Source organism: Oncorhynchus mykiss, chromosome 2 (genome assembly GCF_013265735.2).
Source record: "Oncorhynchus mykiss isolate Arlee chromosome 2, USDA_OmykA_1.1, whole genome shotgun sequence".
In the NCBI taxonomy this organism is placed as follows: domain Eukaryota; kingdom Metazoa; phylum Chordata; class Actinopteri; order Salmoniformes; family Salmonidae; genus Oncorhynchus; species Oncorhynchus mykiss.
The window spans coordinates 14,306,203-14,322,782 of NC_048566.1; the positions used below are offsets into that span (position 1 = coordinate 14,306,203).

Below are 16,580 nucleotides of genomic sequence, written 5' to 3' on the forward strand. Positions count from 1 at the left end.
CGAGTGAAGTTTGAAATGCTATTAGCGCGCGCTAACTAGCCAGCCATTTCACTTCGGTCACACCAGCCTCATCTCGGGAGTTGATAGGTTTGAAGTCATAAACAGCGCAATGCTTGACGCACAACGAAGAGCTGCTGGCAAAACGCACGACAGTGCTGTTTGAATGAATGTTGACACGCCTGCTTCTGCCTACCACCGCTCAATCAGATACTTAGAAGCTTGTATGCTCAGTCAGATTATATGCAACACAGGACACGCTAGATAATATCTAGTAATATCATCAACCATGTGTAGTTGAGTAGTGATTATGATTGATTGTTTTTTTCTAAGAAAAGTTTAATGCTAGCTAGCAACTTACCTTGGCTTACTGCATTTGCGTAACAGGCAGTCTCCTTGTGGAGTGCAACGAGAGAGAGGCAGGTCGTTATTGCGTTGGACTAGTTAACTAAGGTTGCAAGATTGGATCCCCGGGGCCGACAAGGTGAAAATCTGTCTTTCTGCCCCTGAACGGGGCAGTTAACCCACCGTTCCTAGCCCGTCATTGAAAATAAGAATGTGTTGTTAACTGACTTGCTTAGTTAAATAAAGGTGTAAAAATTTTTTTTTTAAAAACGATTTCCGATTGTTATGAAAACTTGAAATCGGCCCTAATTAATCGGCCATTCCAATTAATCGGTCGACCTCTAGTTGTGACCGACTGGTTTACTGTGTGTGTTGTGACGTCCCGGTTTACTGTGTGTGTTGTGACGTTCTTTCCTGACCGTGCCTGCTCCTCTAGCCCACGTCTGAGAACCGTGGCTGGGTGATCTCCCCGCTGGGGACCAACCCCTGGTGGACCATGCTGGCTGCAGCCATCCCTGCCCTGCTCTGCACCATCCTCATCTTCATGGACCAGCAGATCACCGCCGTCATCATCAACAGGAAGGAGCACAAACTCAAGGTGAGAGACAGACTGGAAGACTGATTATCTAGAGAGAGAGGTTGTGACAGAGGAAGACAGGCTGATATATATATATATATAGCGGTTGTGACTTACAGGAAGACAGGCTGATCTATATAGAGAGAAAGGTTGTGACAGAGGAAGACAGGCTGCTATAGAGAGAGGTTGTGACAGAGGAAGACAGGCTGATATATAGAGAGATAGGTTGTGACAGAGGAAGACAGGCTGATATAGAGAGAGAGAGAGGTTGTGACTTAGAGGAAGACAGGCTGATATATATAGAGAGCGAGGTTGTGGCATAGAGGAAGACAGGCTGATATATATATATATAGAGAGAGGTTGTGACAGGAAGACAGGCTGCTATAGAGAGAGGTTGTGACAGAGGAAGACAGGCTGATATATAGAGAGGTTGTGACAGAGGAAGACAGGCTGATATATATAATATATATATATATAGAGAGAGGTTGTGACAAAGAAGAAAAGTGGCACTTGCATGTTGTGTAGCAATACTAGATCAGGTCACTACATGAACCCTGACCAGGTACACAAGTTCTGGATTTCCAGACTAAGGGAGACATCTACTATTTACCTTACATAACTATAGAACAACTGCAATAGGTTTATACAAATCTATGATTTGCTTGCAACGTGTACGTGTGCCTTTCCAGAGAGTTGGAGCTTGGAGGTACTAGTATCAAGGACATCTTTATTCTGTTGTATCCTGGTTGGCCTCTCATCTGACTCTCACCCCTCCCTGGTTGGCCTCTCATCTGACTCTCACCCCTCCCTGGTTGGCCTCTCTCCTGACTGACTCTCACCACTTTCCTGGTTGGCCTCTCATCTGACTCTCACCCCTCCCTGGTTGGCCTCTCTCCTGACTGACTCTCACCACTTCCCTGGTTGGCCTCATCTGAGTCTCACCACCTCCCTGGTTGACCTCTCTCCTGACTGACTCTCACCCCTTTCCTGGTTGGCCTCTCATCTGACTCTCACCCCCTCCCTGGTTGGCCTCTCTACTGACTGACTCTCACTCCTTCCCTGGTTGGCCTCTCTCCTGACTGACTCCCACCCCCTCCCTGGTTGGCCTCTCTACTGACTGACTCTCACCCCTCCCTGGTTGGCCTCTCTCCTGACTGACTCTCACCACTTCCCTGGTTGGCCTCTCACCTGACTCTCACCACTTCCCTGGTTGGCCTCTCACCTGACTCTCACCCCTCCCTGGTTGGCCTCTCTCCTGACTGACTCTCACCACTTCCCTGGTTGGCCTCATCTGACTCTCACCACCTCCCTGGTTGGCCTCTCTCCTGACTGACTCTCACCCCTTTCCTGGTTGGCCTCTCATCTGACTCTCACCCCCTCCCTGGTTGGTCTCTCTACTGACTGACTCTCACTCCTTCCCTGGTTGACCTCTCTCCTGACTGACTCCCACCCCCTCCCTGGTTGGCCTCTCTACTGACTGACTCTCACCCTTCCCTGGTTGGCCTCTCTCCTGACTGACTCTCACTCCTTCCCTGGTTGGCCTCTCATCTGACTCTCACCCCTCCCTGGTTGGCCTCTCTCCTGACTGACTCTCACCACTTCCCTGGTTGGCCTCATCTGAGTCTCACCACCTCCCTGGTTGACCTCTCTCCTGACTGACTCTCACCCCTTTCCTGGTTGGCCTCTCATCTGACTCTCACCCCCTCCCTGGTTGGCCTCTCTACTGACTGACTCTCACTCCTTCCCTGGTTGGCCTCTCTCCTGACTGACTCCCACCCCCTCCCTGGTTGGCCTCTCTACTGACTGACTCTCACCCCTCCCTGGTTGGCCTCTCTCCTGACTGACTCTCACCACTTCCCTGGTTGGCCTCTCACCTGACTCTCACCACTTCCCTGGTTGGCCTCTCACCTGACTCTCACCCCTCCCTGGTTGGCCTCTCTCCTGACTGACTCTCACCACTTCCCTGGTTGGCCTCATCTGACTCTCACCACCTCCCTGGTTGGCCTCTCTCCTGACTGACTCTCACCCCTTTCCTGGTTGGCCTCTCATCTGACTCTCACCCCCTCCCTGGTTGGTCTCTCTACTGACTGACTCTCACTCCTTCCCTGGTTGACCTCTCTCCTGACTGACTCCCACCCCCTCCCTGGTTGGCCTCTCTACTGACTGACTCTCACCCTTCCCTGGTTGGCCTCTCTCCTGACTGACTCTCACTCCTTCCCTGGTTGGCCTCTCATCTGACTCTCACTCCTTCCCTGGTTGGCCTCTCATCTGACTCTCACCCCTTCCCTGGTTGGCCTCTCATCTGACACTCACCCCTTCCCTGGTTGGCCTCTCATCTGACTCTCACCCCTTCCCTGGTTGGTCTCTCATCTGACTCTCACCCCTTCCCTGGTTGGCCTCTCATCTGACTCTCACCCCTTCCCTGGTTGGCCTCTCTCCTGACTGACTCCCACCCCCTCCCTGGTTGGCCTCTCTACTGACTGACTCTCACTCCTTCCCTGGTTGGCCTCTCATCTGACTCTCACCCCTTCCCTGGTTGGTCTCTCATCTGACTCTCACCCCTTCCCTGGTTGGCCTCTCATCTGACTCTCACCCCTTCCCTGGTTGGCCTCTCATCTGACTCTCACCCCTTCCCTGGTTGGCCTCTCATCTGACTCTCACCCCTTCCCTGGTTGGCCTCTCATCTGACTCTCACCCCTTCCCTGGTTGGCCTCTCTCCTGACTGACTCCCACCCCCTCCCTGGTTGGCCTCTCTACTGACTGACTCTCACTCCTTCCCTGGTTGGCCTCTCATCTGACTCTCACCCCTTCCCTGGTTGGCCTCTCATCTGACTCTCACCCCTTCCCTGGTTGGCCTCTCTCCTGACTGACTCCCACCCCCTCCCTGGTTGGCCTCTCTACTGACTGACTCTCACTCCTTCCCTGGTTGGCCTCATCTGACTCTCACCCCTTCCCTGGTTGGCCTCTCATCTGACTCTCACCCCTTCCCTGGTTGGCCTTTCTCCTGACTGACTCCCACCCCCTCCCTGGTTGGCCTCTCTACTGACTGACTCTCACTCCTTCCCTGGTTGGCCTCTCATCTGACTCTCACCCCTTCCCTGGTTGGCCTCTCATCTGACTCTCACCCCTTCCCTGGTTGGCCTCTCTACTGACTGACTCTCACTCCTTCCCTGGTTGGCCTCATCTGACTCTCACCCCTTCCCTGGTTGGCCTCTCATCTGACTCTCACCCCTTCCCTGGTTGGCCTTTCTCCTGACTGACTCCCACCCCCTCCCTGGTTGGCCTCTCTACTGACTGACTCTCACTCCTTCCCTGGTTGGCCTCTCATCTGACTCTCACCCCTTCCCTGGTTGGCCTCTCATCTGACTCTCACCCCTTCCCTGGTTGGCCTCTCTCCTGACTGACTCCCACCCCCTCCCTGGTTGGCCTCTCTACTGACTGACTCTCACTCCTTCCCTGGTTGGCCTCTCATCTGACTCTCACCCCTTCCCTGGTTGGCCTCTCATCTGACTCTCACCCCTTCCCTGGTTGGCCTCTCATCTGACTCTCACCCCTTCCCTGGTTGGCCTCTCATCTGACTCTCACCCCTTCCCTGGTTGGCCTCTCATCTGACTCTCACCCCTTCCCTGGTTGGCCTCTCATCTGACTCTCACCCCTTCCCTGGTTGGCCTCATCTGACTCTCACCCCTTCCCTGGTTGGCCTCTCATCTGACTCTCACCCCTTCCCTGGTTGGCCTCTCATCTGACTCTCACCCCTTCCCTGGTTGGCCTCTCTCCTGACTGACTCCCACCCCCTCCCTGGTTGACCTCTCTCCTGACTGACTCCCACCCCCTCCCTAGTTGGCCTCGCTCCTGAACTGACTCTCACCCCCTCCCTGGTTGGCCTCTCTCCTGATGGACTGTCTTTCTCCCCCCCCCCCCCCCCCCCCCCATCAGAAAGGCTGTGGCTACCACCTGGATCTTCTGGTGGTGTCTGTGATGCTGGGGGTGTGCTCCATCATGGGCCTGCCCTGGTTTGTAGCGGCCACCGTGCTCTCCATCTCCCACGTCAACAGTCTGAAGCTGGAGTCAGAGTGCTCGGCCCCTGGGGAACAGCCCAAGTTCCTGGGGATCAGAGAGCAGAGGGTCACCAGCTTCATGATCTTCATCCTCATGGGCTGCTCTGTCTTCATGACCTCGGTGCTCAAGGTGAGATGAGACTCTTTTTATAGACTGGAATGATGTTCCAAATCAAGAAGAGACGCTCTTATAGGATTGCAGGCTGGTTTCTTGATCAGATCCTCAACATCCTTTCACTGTTTTGGAACATAATTTATTTTTGATACCAGCGTGATGAGGAAAGGGAGGTATTATTTGGCACACCCCAGTGGTTTGTGGGTAAATAAATTAGAAAAGGGTGAGGACTATGATTAAATGACTAAAAAGTACCTTCTGTCCCCTGTGTTGTCTTTCTAGTTCATCCCTATGCCAGTCCTCTACGGGGTGTTTCTCTACATGGGTGTGTCCTCACTCAAAGGCATCCAGGTCAGTCTGTGTGGTGTGTTATGTCATGTGGTCAGTGCGGTAGGTTTACACTGCAGTGTTGCCCCCCCCCCACACTTGCACAATGGTACATCTGAACCACAGGAGGTTGGTGGCACCTAATTAAAGATATAAGAATTTGTTCTTAACTGACTTGCCTAGTTAAATAAAGGGTAAAAGAGAACAGACTAGTGGTAATGGCTGGAGTGGAATGGTATCAAACACATGGTTTCCATGGTTTCCAGGTGTTTGATGCCATTCCATTTGCTCCGTTTGGGACATTATTATGAGCCGTCCTCCCCTCAGCAGCCTCCTGTGGTCTCAACATGGTTGTGTTGTGGTTGTCCTCTCCTGTAGTTCTTTGACCGTATCAAGCTGTTCTGCATGCCAGCTAAGCACCAGCCGGACCTGATCTACCTGCGCTACGTTCCCCTGTGGAAGGTCCATGTGTTCACCCTGGTGCAGCTCACCTGCCTGGTGCTGCTGTGGGTCATCAAGGCGTCTGCCGCCGCCGTCGTCTTCCCCATGATGGTAAGAATATGGATATGCTGTTAGTATGGCGCTAGAAAGACATTTCACAGGCCATGTCTTCCAGAAACAGAAGTCTGAACTGAAGACAGAGAATACGTCAAGCAAAGAGATGGCACAGAATTGGATTGTCAGGATGATGCCATTTCAATGAAGAGTTAAAAGTACAAGTCACTGATTTTGTTTTGGTGTCTCTAGGTGTTGGCCCTGGTGTTTATACGGAAGCTGCTGGACCTATGTTTCACCAACAGGGAGCTGAGCTGGTTGGACGACCTGATGCCTGAGAGCAAGAAGAAGAAGGAGGACGACAAGAAGAAGAAAGCCAAGGAGGTGTGGTCCAACTTCTCACAGACTACTGCAGAGAGCTGTGACGGTCCCACTGACACTTTCCCTCTGTTTCCATGGTTACAGGAGGCCCAGCGCATGCTGGACGTGGAAGAGGGCATAGCACACCCCTGCGACGGGCCGGGCATCCTCAAGACCCTCAAAGTCAGGTTAGTGGTTGGGGACAATTTTGATGCAGTATATCAATGTCCATTATGCTTGGAGGAAGTCACGGCCCATTCACCATAGCCCATCAGTGATGTTCCTCATGGGTTCTGTAATGCATTGGGAAGCACTTTGGAGAACTATGGACTAGTATATTCATGTAACAGGGAAGAGTAACCCCTTTTGAAGCACTGACCCATCTCTCCCAAAGCAGGTGTGACAGCAGTGTTGAGTTGGACATGCCACACGACGCAGAGGAGAGAGCAGGGGTTGGTCTCCGTCTCAGGCCTGCTCTAGTCTCACTATGCACTCCTCATACAGCTGCTCTTCCACCTGGTTGATTAACTGCCCATGACCACCTCGGACCGGTTTCATTCCACACCGCAGTTTCCTCCCCTCTGAAGGGCCTATGGAAGTGGACAGCCTTGTGGAATGAAATACAGCCCTCGTGTTTGATTTGTTGTTGAACATGACCCCCCCGAAACCTCAGCCCCATAACAACCACCAGAAAAACGACCAATCACAGACTGTCCTTGCAAACAAGCGACTATTTCCAGCTATTATATTTTGAAGTAATACTAAATAGCTAATTTCCCTTAGTATTGCAATTTATAATGGTTATGATAGTTCTCTAAGGGTCCTCTGTAATAATGTATGTTGACTGCAGCAATGCAAAGATCATTCATGAGTTTGTTTCAGAAATGAGAACCACACTGGGGGGGGGGGGGGGTGGTGTCCTTGAAAATGTGTGTTTGTGTACGCCAGCTTAGGGTGTTGTGGTGTGTGTTTGTTCCCCTGCAGTTTGGACCCCTCTATGGTAAACATTTCTGATGAAATGGCCAAAACTGCCAATTGGAAGTCTGTCTCCATGAACTCTGACAGTGCCAAAGCTCTGAAGCATAGTGGCAGGTAGCTATAACTCCTCCTCGGTATGGTTCAGGTGCTCATCCTTCCTCTTCCTGTCTGGCTGCTGGGGCCAAACCCAGAAGCATACTCCCATCCCTCTCAGAAAATCACACCCTGATAATCATTTTGACTAAATATTTCAACCAATAAATAAATACTTTTCTATTTAAATATTTCGAGAATGAATTCTGAAACTATTTAAAAATGTACGTTAATTTCATGCATGTCAATATGTGTCTCAATCACATGCTTTTACGTGTGGGGGAATGTTGATGAAACCTTGTATAAGGCTATTATGGCTTACTCTCAAGATTGAGGGCCAGAGAAGGGAGCAAGTGTTCCCTTTTGGAATCCAGCCTGGTGTTTCTGTCTCCACCTTATTGTCCTATATAGTCCAGAAGTTGAACCTTTTTGTGCTTGACAGTATATTAACCTTTGAATAACCTTTCAATGAACTAAGAGCATAAAGGCTAATTATAACACTCCCACCCACAATCGCGATACTATGATGCACCAACTTGCAAATCAATTGTACTGGATGTGTGGCAAATGTCTTAGAACTGCCAATATTTTCAAATAAACCAAAGATAAGAGCATTTGGGTCCACCTGGGGTACATTCAGTCTTGCAATGTTGCATTTAAACATTTTGCAACATTGCACGTTGTGTGGCAAAGGGGTGGTGAGTGGGTTCATACTCACTGTATTGGGTTGTCATTTTTTGAATGAGTTTGGAGGATTTAACTTACTAAAATTCAAGTTTAATTCATTAATTTTAAACAGCTATAGTTAGATATAATTAAAACATTTGAATGAATGAACTGAATTTTGGTGGTGATGATGATGGTGTTATTCTGTGTTCCCAGCCAGGCGAAGGTGTCCTGTGTGAAGATAAACTTGGAGAATGACCAGGGGGAGAAGTATGGGGATGCTGAGACCTCCTTATGAAGGAGGGACGGGAGGAGCAGGGAGAGTGCCACTTCAGCCTCTAGCCCACCAGGTGGCGTTGTCCTCCTGTCCTCCCACACAGCAGGGGGCAGTGTCCTTCATGGCCCTGTCCGTTGCCCTAACAGCTGCTACCATACCAATGCCAAGGGGGCACACAAAGACACAACCACTTCTACTTAGCCATGTTTCTTTAGTTCTTATTGTGAAATTAGTCGGAAGGAAATTTGTTTTTTAATTTTATCATCGTTTTAAGGTGAAAAAACATTAACTTTAGATTCAGGTGTGCCTTTTTTAAGGAACCACTTGGTCTTCTTGGAATGACTTTCATCAGGCTTTTTACCAACATATCCATAGTCTCTGTGATATGGTGTACAGTCTGTCCTCGTAACACTTACTTCGAGGGCAATGCATTATGAATGCATGTAGTGGCCTTTATCGCCCTTAGTGCATTATATTAGAGGAGTTGCTGTAAGCATTTCAAACTTGTCAAGACTGTCCCCAGGTGGTTTATAGGAAGCAGTAGGCCTAACAGCAGTCCAAGCACCCCGGGTGGCTTGACCACAACGACGGCTACTACTCACAGCACTCTATCTGGCTCACTCTGAACAATAGACACTTTCTGTTTGAGAAAGCAGGTGACGCTCAACAAAAGGTCCAAATACATTTGGAGCACATATTAGATTTGTGTGTGTGTGTGAGAAACTTAAGAGCAGCTTAAGATGTCTTTTCACAATATCAGAGTCATGTGTACGATGTGCTGTTGATTCAGATGATCAGTCACAGTAGGTTGAAAGACTGAAGATGTTCTGTCAAAGTGAACATGACAGACCACAGCATAGCCCATAGTGTGCAGAATATTTCGTGAATTAATTGGCAAACATCTCTTACTAATCTTAAACAATCCCAAATTGGAAACGGACTATAATAAGATAACGTTTCAAAAACAAAATGTTCTCACATTTCTCGATTGAGCGGTCTTGTTATTTTGGTGTAATGGTGAGGGTATTGCCTGCAGTGTCCATGTCCATACATGGAAGGAAGAAAATATGTATAGAGTAAGTCTATGGAGGGTTCTAAAACTGATGCCTTCTTTAGGGCAGGTTTAAAGCTGTTCAATAGTGTTACTATACATGGCTGTGGTAGCCTGGGTTTAATCTAGTGTAGTGCACCTGCACCAAGGAAGTCTTACCAGAGCTGTAGCCTCCCCTTGGTTATGATGACGAGGGGAAACCCATTTTTATCCATTTAAACGGTTTACATCCAATGGAATATTTTCTGTTATGGGGTATATATTTTAAATTGTCTATATATATTTTTTTTATCATTACAAAATGTAATGCATTTAATTTATTTTGAGTGGGTCAACGTTGCAGAGTTTGGGGGGGGGGGGGGGGGGGCAGGAGGAGGGAGCAGTGTCGTTGTTTGTTGCTGGCCGGTAATTAATGTTCTTTATTTCCTGTCTTTATATCTGTGCACTTTAGATACGCCTGCCGCACAACGAGAGGGGTGGGCAGGCTATATGTACCTTTTTATATACATGTATCTATTTAGATCAGTCTCAGGAACCAATGGGCTCAATGAGGCCCTTCTCTCTCTCTCACCGTCTCTGTCAGTCTTTCTTTCTCTCCCTTTCTCCCTGTCACTCTCTTTCTGTGTCTTTTGTCTTTCTCTCGGCCTCTCTCTCTGTGTTGTCTCTCTCTCTCCCCTTCTCTGTGTTCGCTCTCTCTCTCTCTGTGTTTTCTCTCTCTCTCTCTGTGTTCTCTCTCTCTCTGTGTTGTCTCTCTCTCTCTCTCTGTGTTGTCTCTCTCCCTTTCTCTCTCTGTGTTCTCTCTCTCTGTGTTGTCGCTCTCTCTCCATCTGTGTTGTCTCTCTCTCCATCTGTGTTGTCTCTCTCTGTTGTCTCTGTGTGTTGTCTCACGTTCACTCTGTTGCTCACTGACTGACTCCCTCATTGTCAATCCACTTGTGTTGCTAGAAGATGTTGCTGTGTGTTTCTCTGCCCCTCCCTTTCAGCTGTAAACCCTTTTTACCTATTTGACACTGGACAACACTGTGATAGGTGGGTTTCTCTGTGCTCTTCTTTTATTGGCTATTCTGTTGTAGGCAGTTTTGTATAGAAAAAAAGATCTTAATTAATTTTGTCCCGTGGATTTAGTGTTAATGAATAGCAATGCTTTTGGTTGATTATCCAATATGTATACTGTTACAGGAGTCCTACTGGGAAGGGCATCAGTCTGCTGTTCATGGCTCTGTGAATGAGTTTAATTCATGAGTTTGAATTATGTGATTGAATTAGTTTTATTTAAATCTATAGTGTTATACAAATATGGAATGAAGGTTATGAAACATTGGGTGTAAGTCGTACGGGGGGCAAGAATTTGTTTTGACTTCAATAAAGAGGAGACTCCTCAAGTTCAATAACTGACTGACCGCTTCCATCTGAACACCTTGATGAAAACAAACAGTCATCTGTTTTAGCAGCTGTTTTGCCCTCTGGGTCAATTATGGGCCCCATACTATGAATGTTGGAAATTGACCTACGTTCTCGTTCCTTCTGACTTTGTGCTTACCAGTGGTGTAAAAATACTTTTAAATATTACTTAAGTCATTTTTTGGGGTATCTGTACTTTTCTTTACTAGTTATATTTTTGACAACTTTTACTTCACTACATTCCTAAAGAAAATAATGTACTTTTTACTCCATACAATTTTCCCTGACACCCAAAAGTACTTGCTACATTTTGAATGCTTAGCAGAACAGAAAAGGGTTAAATTCACACGCTTATCAAGAGAACATCCCTACTGCCTCTGATCTGGCAGACTCACTAAACACAAATTCTTAATTTGTAAATGATGTCTGAGTGTTGGCGTGTGGCCTGGCTATCCGTAAATTAAAAAAACAAGAATTGTACCGTCTGGTTTACTTAATATAAGGAATTTTAAATTAGTCTTACTTTTGCTTTGATACTTAAGGATATTTTAGCAATTACATTTACTTTTGATACTTAAGTATATTTTAAAACCAAAATGTAAACTTTTACTCAAGTAGTATTTTACTGGGTGACTTTTACTTGAGTCATTTTCTATTAAGGTAACTTTACTTTTACTCAAGTATGACATTTGGGTACTTTTTCCCATCATTGGCGTTGCCTTGGTGTGCATTAACTCTTGGTAGTTGAGTACTTAAGCAGGCTGGGACTAGGAAACGTGGCCTACTGGGGAGCTTGTTATTAAGAGCAGTCCAAGGTGCATTTTTCTCTGTATCTAACCTACGCTGTACAACAATAGAACACAGAATAAACTGTCATAGTACTGCTATGTGAAACTCCTAAACCGGTGACGATCACTGAGGACAGGCGATCTTTCAGCACCGTGTGACTAGACAGTCCCCTATAAAGTGGCTTGGATTGGCCTCATGTTGCCATTCGGTTTGATATCAGTGAAGTTTTTAATGAATTGTTCTTAAACTGTACAATGAATGGTATCTGTACTATTCTTATGGGGTTGGGAGGGCGGGAACCGGGGATAACGCAGATGAACCATTGAATTTTTTTGTAATGGAAATTAAGTTGTTGAAGGAAAGCAATAAAGGTTACTACATTGTAGCTGTGTTGGTTGGCCTCAATCTTTGACAAGTTGTTGTAGCTACATTGCTTGGTGATGAACAGAAGTAGTATTGTATCACTGATCTGCTAGTACACTAAAATACATACAAAACATACAGCTCACACTACAGACTGAAAGTCACTATTTTGATTTTAAAGGGGCAATCTGCCGTTGCTTTATCCATTTTTTGACTTTTTAAATTCATTTCCTTTGAGTCTTGAAGAATATACAGTGCGTTCAGAAAGTATTCAGAACCCTTGACTTTTTCCACATTTTGTTACATTACAGCCTTATTCTAAAATGGATGAAATGTTTTTTCCCCTCAATCTACACACAATGCCCCATAATGACAATGCAAAAACAGGTTTAGAAACGTTTGCAAATGTATTACCAATTTTTTTTAAACTAACCACATTTTACAAAAGTTCAGTATTTAGACCCTTGACTCAGTACTTTGTTGAAGCACCTTTGGCAGCGATTACAGCCTCGAGTCTTCTTGGGTATGCCGCTACAAGCTTCGCACACCTGTATTTGGGGAGTTTCTCCCATTCTTCTCAAGCTCTGTCAAGTTGGATGAGGAGCGTTGCTGCACAGCTATTTTCAGGTCTCCAGAGATGTTCGATCGGGTTCAAATCCAGACACTGGCTGGGCCACTCAAGGACCTTGAGACTTGTCCTGAAGCCACTTCACTACAGGAAAAGGAGGACCGAGCACGCCCCATTCTCATCGATAGTGCTGTAGTGGAGCAGGTTGAGAGCTTCAAGTTCCTTGGTGTCCACATCAACAACAAACTAGAATGGTCCTAGCACACCAAGACAGTTGTGAAGAGGGCACAACAAAGCCTATTCACCCTCAGGAAACTAAAGAGATTTGGCATGGGTCCTGAGATCCTCAAAAGGTTCTACAGCTGCAACATCAAGAGCATGGTTGCATCACTGCCTGGTATGGCAATTGCTCGGCCTCTGACCGCAAGGCACTACAGAGGGTAGTGCGTACTGCCCAGTGCATCACTGGGGAAAAGCTGCCTGCCACCTAGGACCTCTACGCCAGGCGGTGTCAGAGGAAGGCCCTAAAAACATTCTAAGACCCCAGTCATAGACTGTTCTCTCTACTACCGCATGGCAAGCGGTACCAGAGTGCCAAGTCTAGGACAAAAAGGCTTTTCAACAGTTTTTACCCCCAAGCCATAAGACTCCTGAACAGGTAACCAAATGGTTACATGGACTATGCATTGTGTGCCCCCCCCACCCCAAACCCTCTTTTTACGATGCTGCTACTCTGTTTATCATATATGCATAGTCACTTTAATTATACATTCATGTACATACTACCTCAATTGGCTAACCGGGCTATCTGCATTGTGTCCCACCACCTGCCAACCCCTCTTTTACGCTACTGCTACTCTCTGTTCATCAAATATGCATAGTCACTTTAACCATATCTACATGTACATGCTACCTCAATCAGCCTGACTAACCGGTGTCTATGTAGCCTCGCTACTTTTATAGCCTCGCTACTGTATATAGCCTGTCTTTTGACTGTTGTTTTATTTCTTTACTTACCTAACACCTTTTTTGCACTATTGGTTAGAGCCTGTAAGTAAGCATTTCACTGTAAGGCGCACGTGACAAACTTTGATTTGCATTGTCTTGGCTGTGTGCCTAGGGTCGTTGTCTTGTTGGAAGGTGAACCTTCACCCCATTCTGAGGTCCTGAGCGCTCTAGAGCAGGTTTTCATCAAGGATCTCTCTGTACTTTGTTCTGTTCATATTTCCCTCAATTGTGACTAGTCTCTGTCCCTCCTGCTGAAAAGCATCCCCACAGCATGATGCTGCCACCACCATGCTTCACTGTAAGGATTGGTATTGGCCAGGTGATGAGCGGTGCCTAGTTTCCTAAGACGTGACCCCTCATTAGACCAGAGAATCTTGTTTCTCGTAGTCGGACTCCTTTAGGTGCCTTTTGGCAAACTCCAAGGGGACTGTCATGCCTTTTACTGAGAAGTGTCTTCTGTCTGGCCACTCTAGCTTAAGGGCCTGATTGGTGGAGTGCTGCAGAAATGGTTGTCCTTCTGGAAGGTTCTCCCATCTCCACAGAGGAACTCTGGAGCTCTATCAGAGTCACCATTGGGTTCTTGGTCACCTCCCTGAACAAGGCCCTTCTCCCCTGATTGCTCAGTTCGGTCTGGCGGCTGGCTCTAGAAAGAGTCTTGGTGGCTCCAAACTTCTTCCATTTAAGAATGAGAGATGCCACTGTGAATTGGGGGACCTTCAATGCTGCAGAAATCTTTTGGTACCCTTCCCCAGATCTGTGCATCGACACAATCCTGTCTCGGAAGCTCTAGGGACAATTTCTTCAACCTCATGGCTTGGTGTTTGTTCTGACATGCACTGTCATCTGTGGGACATTTATATAGACAGGTGTGTGTGCCTTTCCAAATCATGTCCATTTCATTGAATTTACAGTACCACAGGTGGACTCCCAAGTTGTAGAAACATCTAAAGGATGATTAATGGAAACAGGATGCAGCTCAATTTTGAGTCTCCAAGCAAAGGGTTTGAATACTTACGTAATTAAGGTATTTGTTTTTTATTTTTTATTACATTTGCAAAAATGTCTACAAAACTGTTATCGCTTTTGTCATTATGGATTAAAACATTGAACCAATTTTAGAATAAGTCTAACAAAATGTGGAAAAGGTTAAGAGACCTGAATGCACTATAACTTATAAATGCCTCAGAAAAATAAGAGGTCAAATCATGACGTCCGTGATCTTCAGGTCGGGAAGTTGGCGCTCTAGAAAGAGGACCTACTTTCCGAGTTGGATGACCTTTCAAATCGATATTTCCCCGACGGAGCCCATTTTTTACCCCCAGAGTTCCCTGTTGTTGTGAATGTGGCATTCATCATTTTATTATTTTAAATGTTTTACTTTTAAATATATCCATTGAGTCTTGAAGAATGTAACTTATAAATACTTTGAGCTTAGTTAACCTGACGTTCCCCATCAGAACCCAAAAGCTTGTTTTATTCCATAGTAAACTATTTAAATGTAACCATGTTATAGCCTCAAAACGTGGTAAAAGTATTATTTTGATGTCAAGGATGGTCAGTACTGGTATCATTGCTCTCTCCATTTGAGTGGTAACATTTATCCAGCCCCACCCCCTCAGTGGCAGGTGTCCACTTTGTGATTGTTGGAGCTGCAGATTGCCACTTTAAAAGGAAGCAGCAGTCGGTGTCGAGTCCCTCTATTCTAGTGACTACATCTGGTTCCCCTTATCAATACCAAATAGGCTTCTCTGCACAAACTCAGATTTAAGTGTTCAGATATTTCAGATGACTATTCAGTTTGGTTTGTGCTTCTTCTATGGAAATCGTGTGCACAATGATTTGAAAGCTCATTTACTATTCAAAGTGATTGTTTTTGGTACACAGTACACACACACACACACGTTTGGTGTTGATGATAAGAAACCCTTTAAAATAAAGCCCAATCACCCCCAACCCCTATATTATAAACTGGTTGGTTTGAGCCCTGAATGCTGATTTGTCTGAAAGCCATGGTATACCACAGGTATGACACCAATTTTATTTTTACATCTAATTACGTTGGTAGCCAGTTAATAATAGCAATAAGGCACCTCGGGGGTTTGTGGTACATATCCAATATACCACGGCTAAGGGCCGTATCCAGGCACTCTGCGTGGCCATGTAGCATTTATATTAGGGGTCGACTGATTATGATTTTTCAACGCCGATACCGATTTATTGGAGGACCAAAAAAACCCGATGCTGATTTTTATATATATATTTGTAATAATGACAATTACAACAATACTGTATGAACACTTATTTTAACTTAATATAACACGTAAATAAAATATATTTAGTCTCAAATAAATAATAAAACATGCTCAATTTGGTTTAAATATTCAATATTCCCAGTAAAGACGTTTTTTAGGTTGTAGTTAATATAGGAATTATGACGCGTCGACTATTTCTCTCTTGTCCATTTGTATTTCATATATCTTTGACTATTGGATGTTCTAATAGGCACTTGAGTATTACCAGCCTAATCTCAGGAGTTGATAGGCTTGAAGTCATACACCGCGCTGTCAAGCATTGCTAAGAGCTGCTGACAAACGCAGTGAGTTTGAATGAACGTTTACGAGCCTGCTGCAGCCTACCACCGCTCAGTCAGACTGCTCTATCAAATAATAGACTTAATTATAATACAATAAACACAGAAATACAAGCCTTTGGGCATTAATATGGTCAAATCCGGAAACTATCATTTAGAAAACAAAACGTTTATTATTTCAGTGAAATACGGAACTGTTCCGTATTTTATCGAACGGGTTGCAGCCCTAAATCTAAATATTGCTGTTACATTACACAACCTTCAATGTTATGTCATAATTATGTCGAATTATGGCAAATTAGTTCAACGACCCAGGCAGCCCAAACTGTTGCATATATCCTGACTCTGCATGCAATAAACACAAGAGAAGTGACACAATTTCCCTAGTTAATATTGCCTGCTAACATTCATTTATGTTAACTAAATATCCAGGTTTAAAAAAATATACTTCTGTGTATTGATTTTAAGAAAGGCATTGATGTTAATGGTTAAGTACATTCCTGCAATGATTGTGTTTTTTTT

General features: G+C 45.8%; 1 protein-coding gene across 3 annotated transcripts in view; it reads left to right on the forward strand.

Moving 5' to 3' along the window:
* Positions 1-10,017, forward strand: part of LOC110535510 (sodium bicarbonate cotransporter 3) — a 75,988-nt gene extending 65,971 nt beyond the window's left edge. For 2 of the 3 annotated variants that reach the window (XM_036961851.1, XM_036961843.1), the window contains exons 18-25: positions 779-940; positions 4,856-5,107; positions 5,375-5,443; positions 5,798-5,971; positions 6,167-6,298; positions 6,380-6,462; positions 7,259-7,366; positions 8,228-8,429. In XM_036961851.1, the coding sequence (XP_036817746.1) occupies positions 779-940; positions 4,856-5,107; positions 5,375-5,443; positions 5,798-5,971; positions 6,167-6,298; positions 6,380-6,462; positions 7,259-7,366; positions 8,228-8,309 (1,062 nt within the window). In that variant the 3' untranslated portion in view covers positions 8,310-8,429. Of the gene's footprint in view, positions 1-778; positions 941-4,855; positions 5,108-5,374; positions 5,444-5,797; positions 5,972-6,166; positions 6,299-6,379; positions 6,463-7,258; positions 7,367-8,227 lie in introns of all 3 variants that reach the window. The other variant, XM_036961838.1, reaches the window with a different exon arrangement.
* Positions 10,018-16,580: the final 6,563 nt, after the last annotated feature.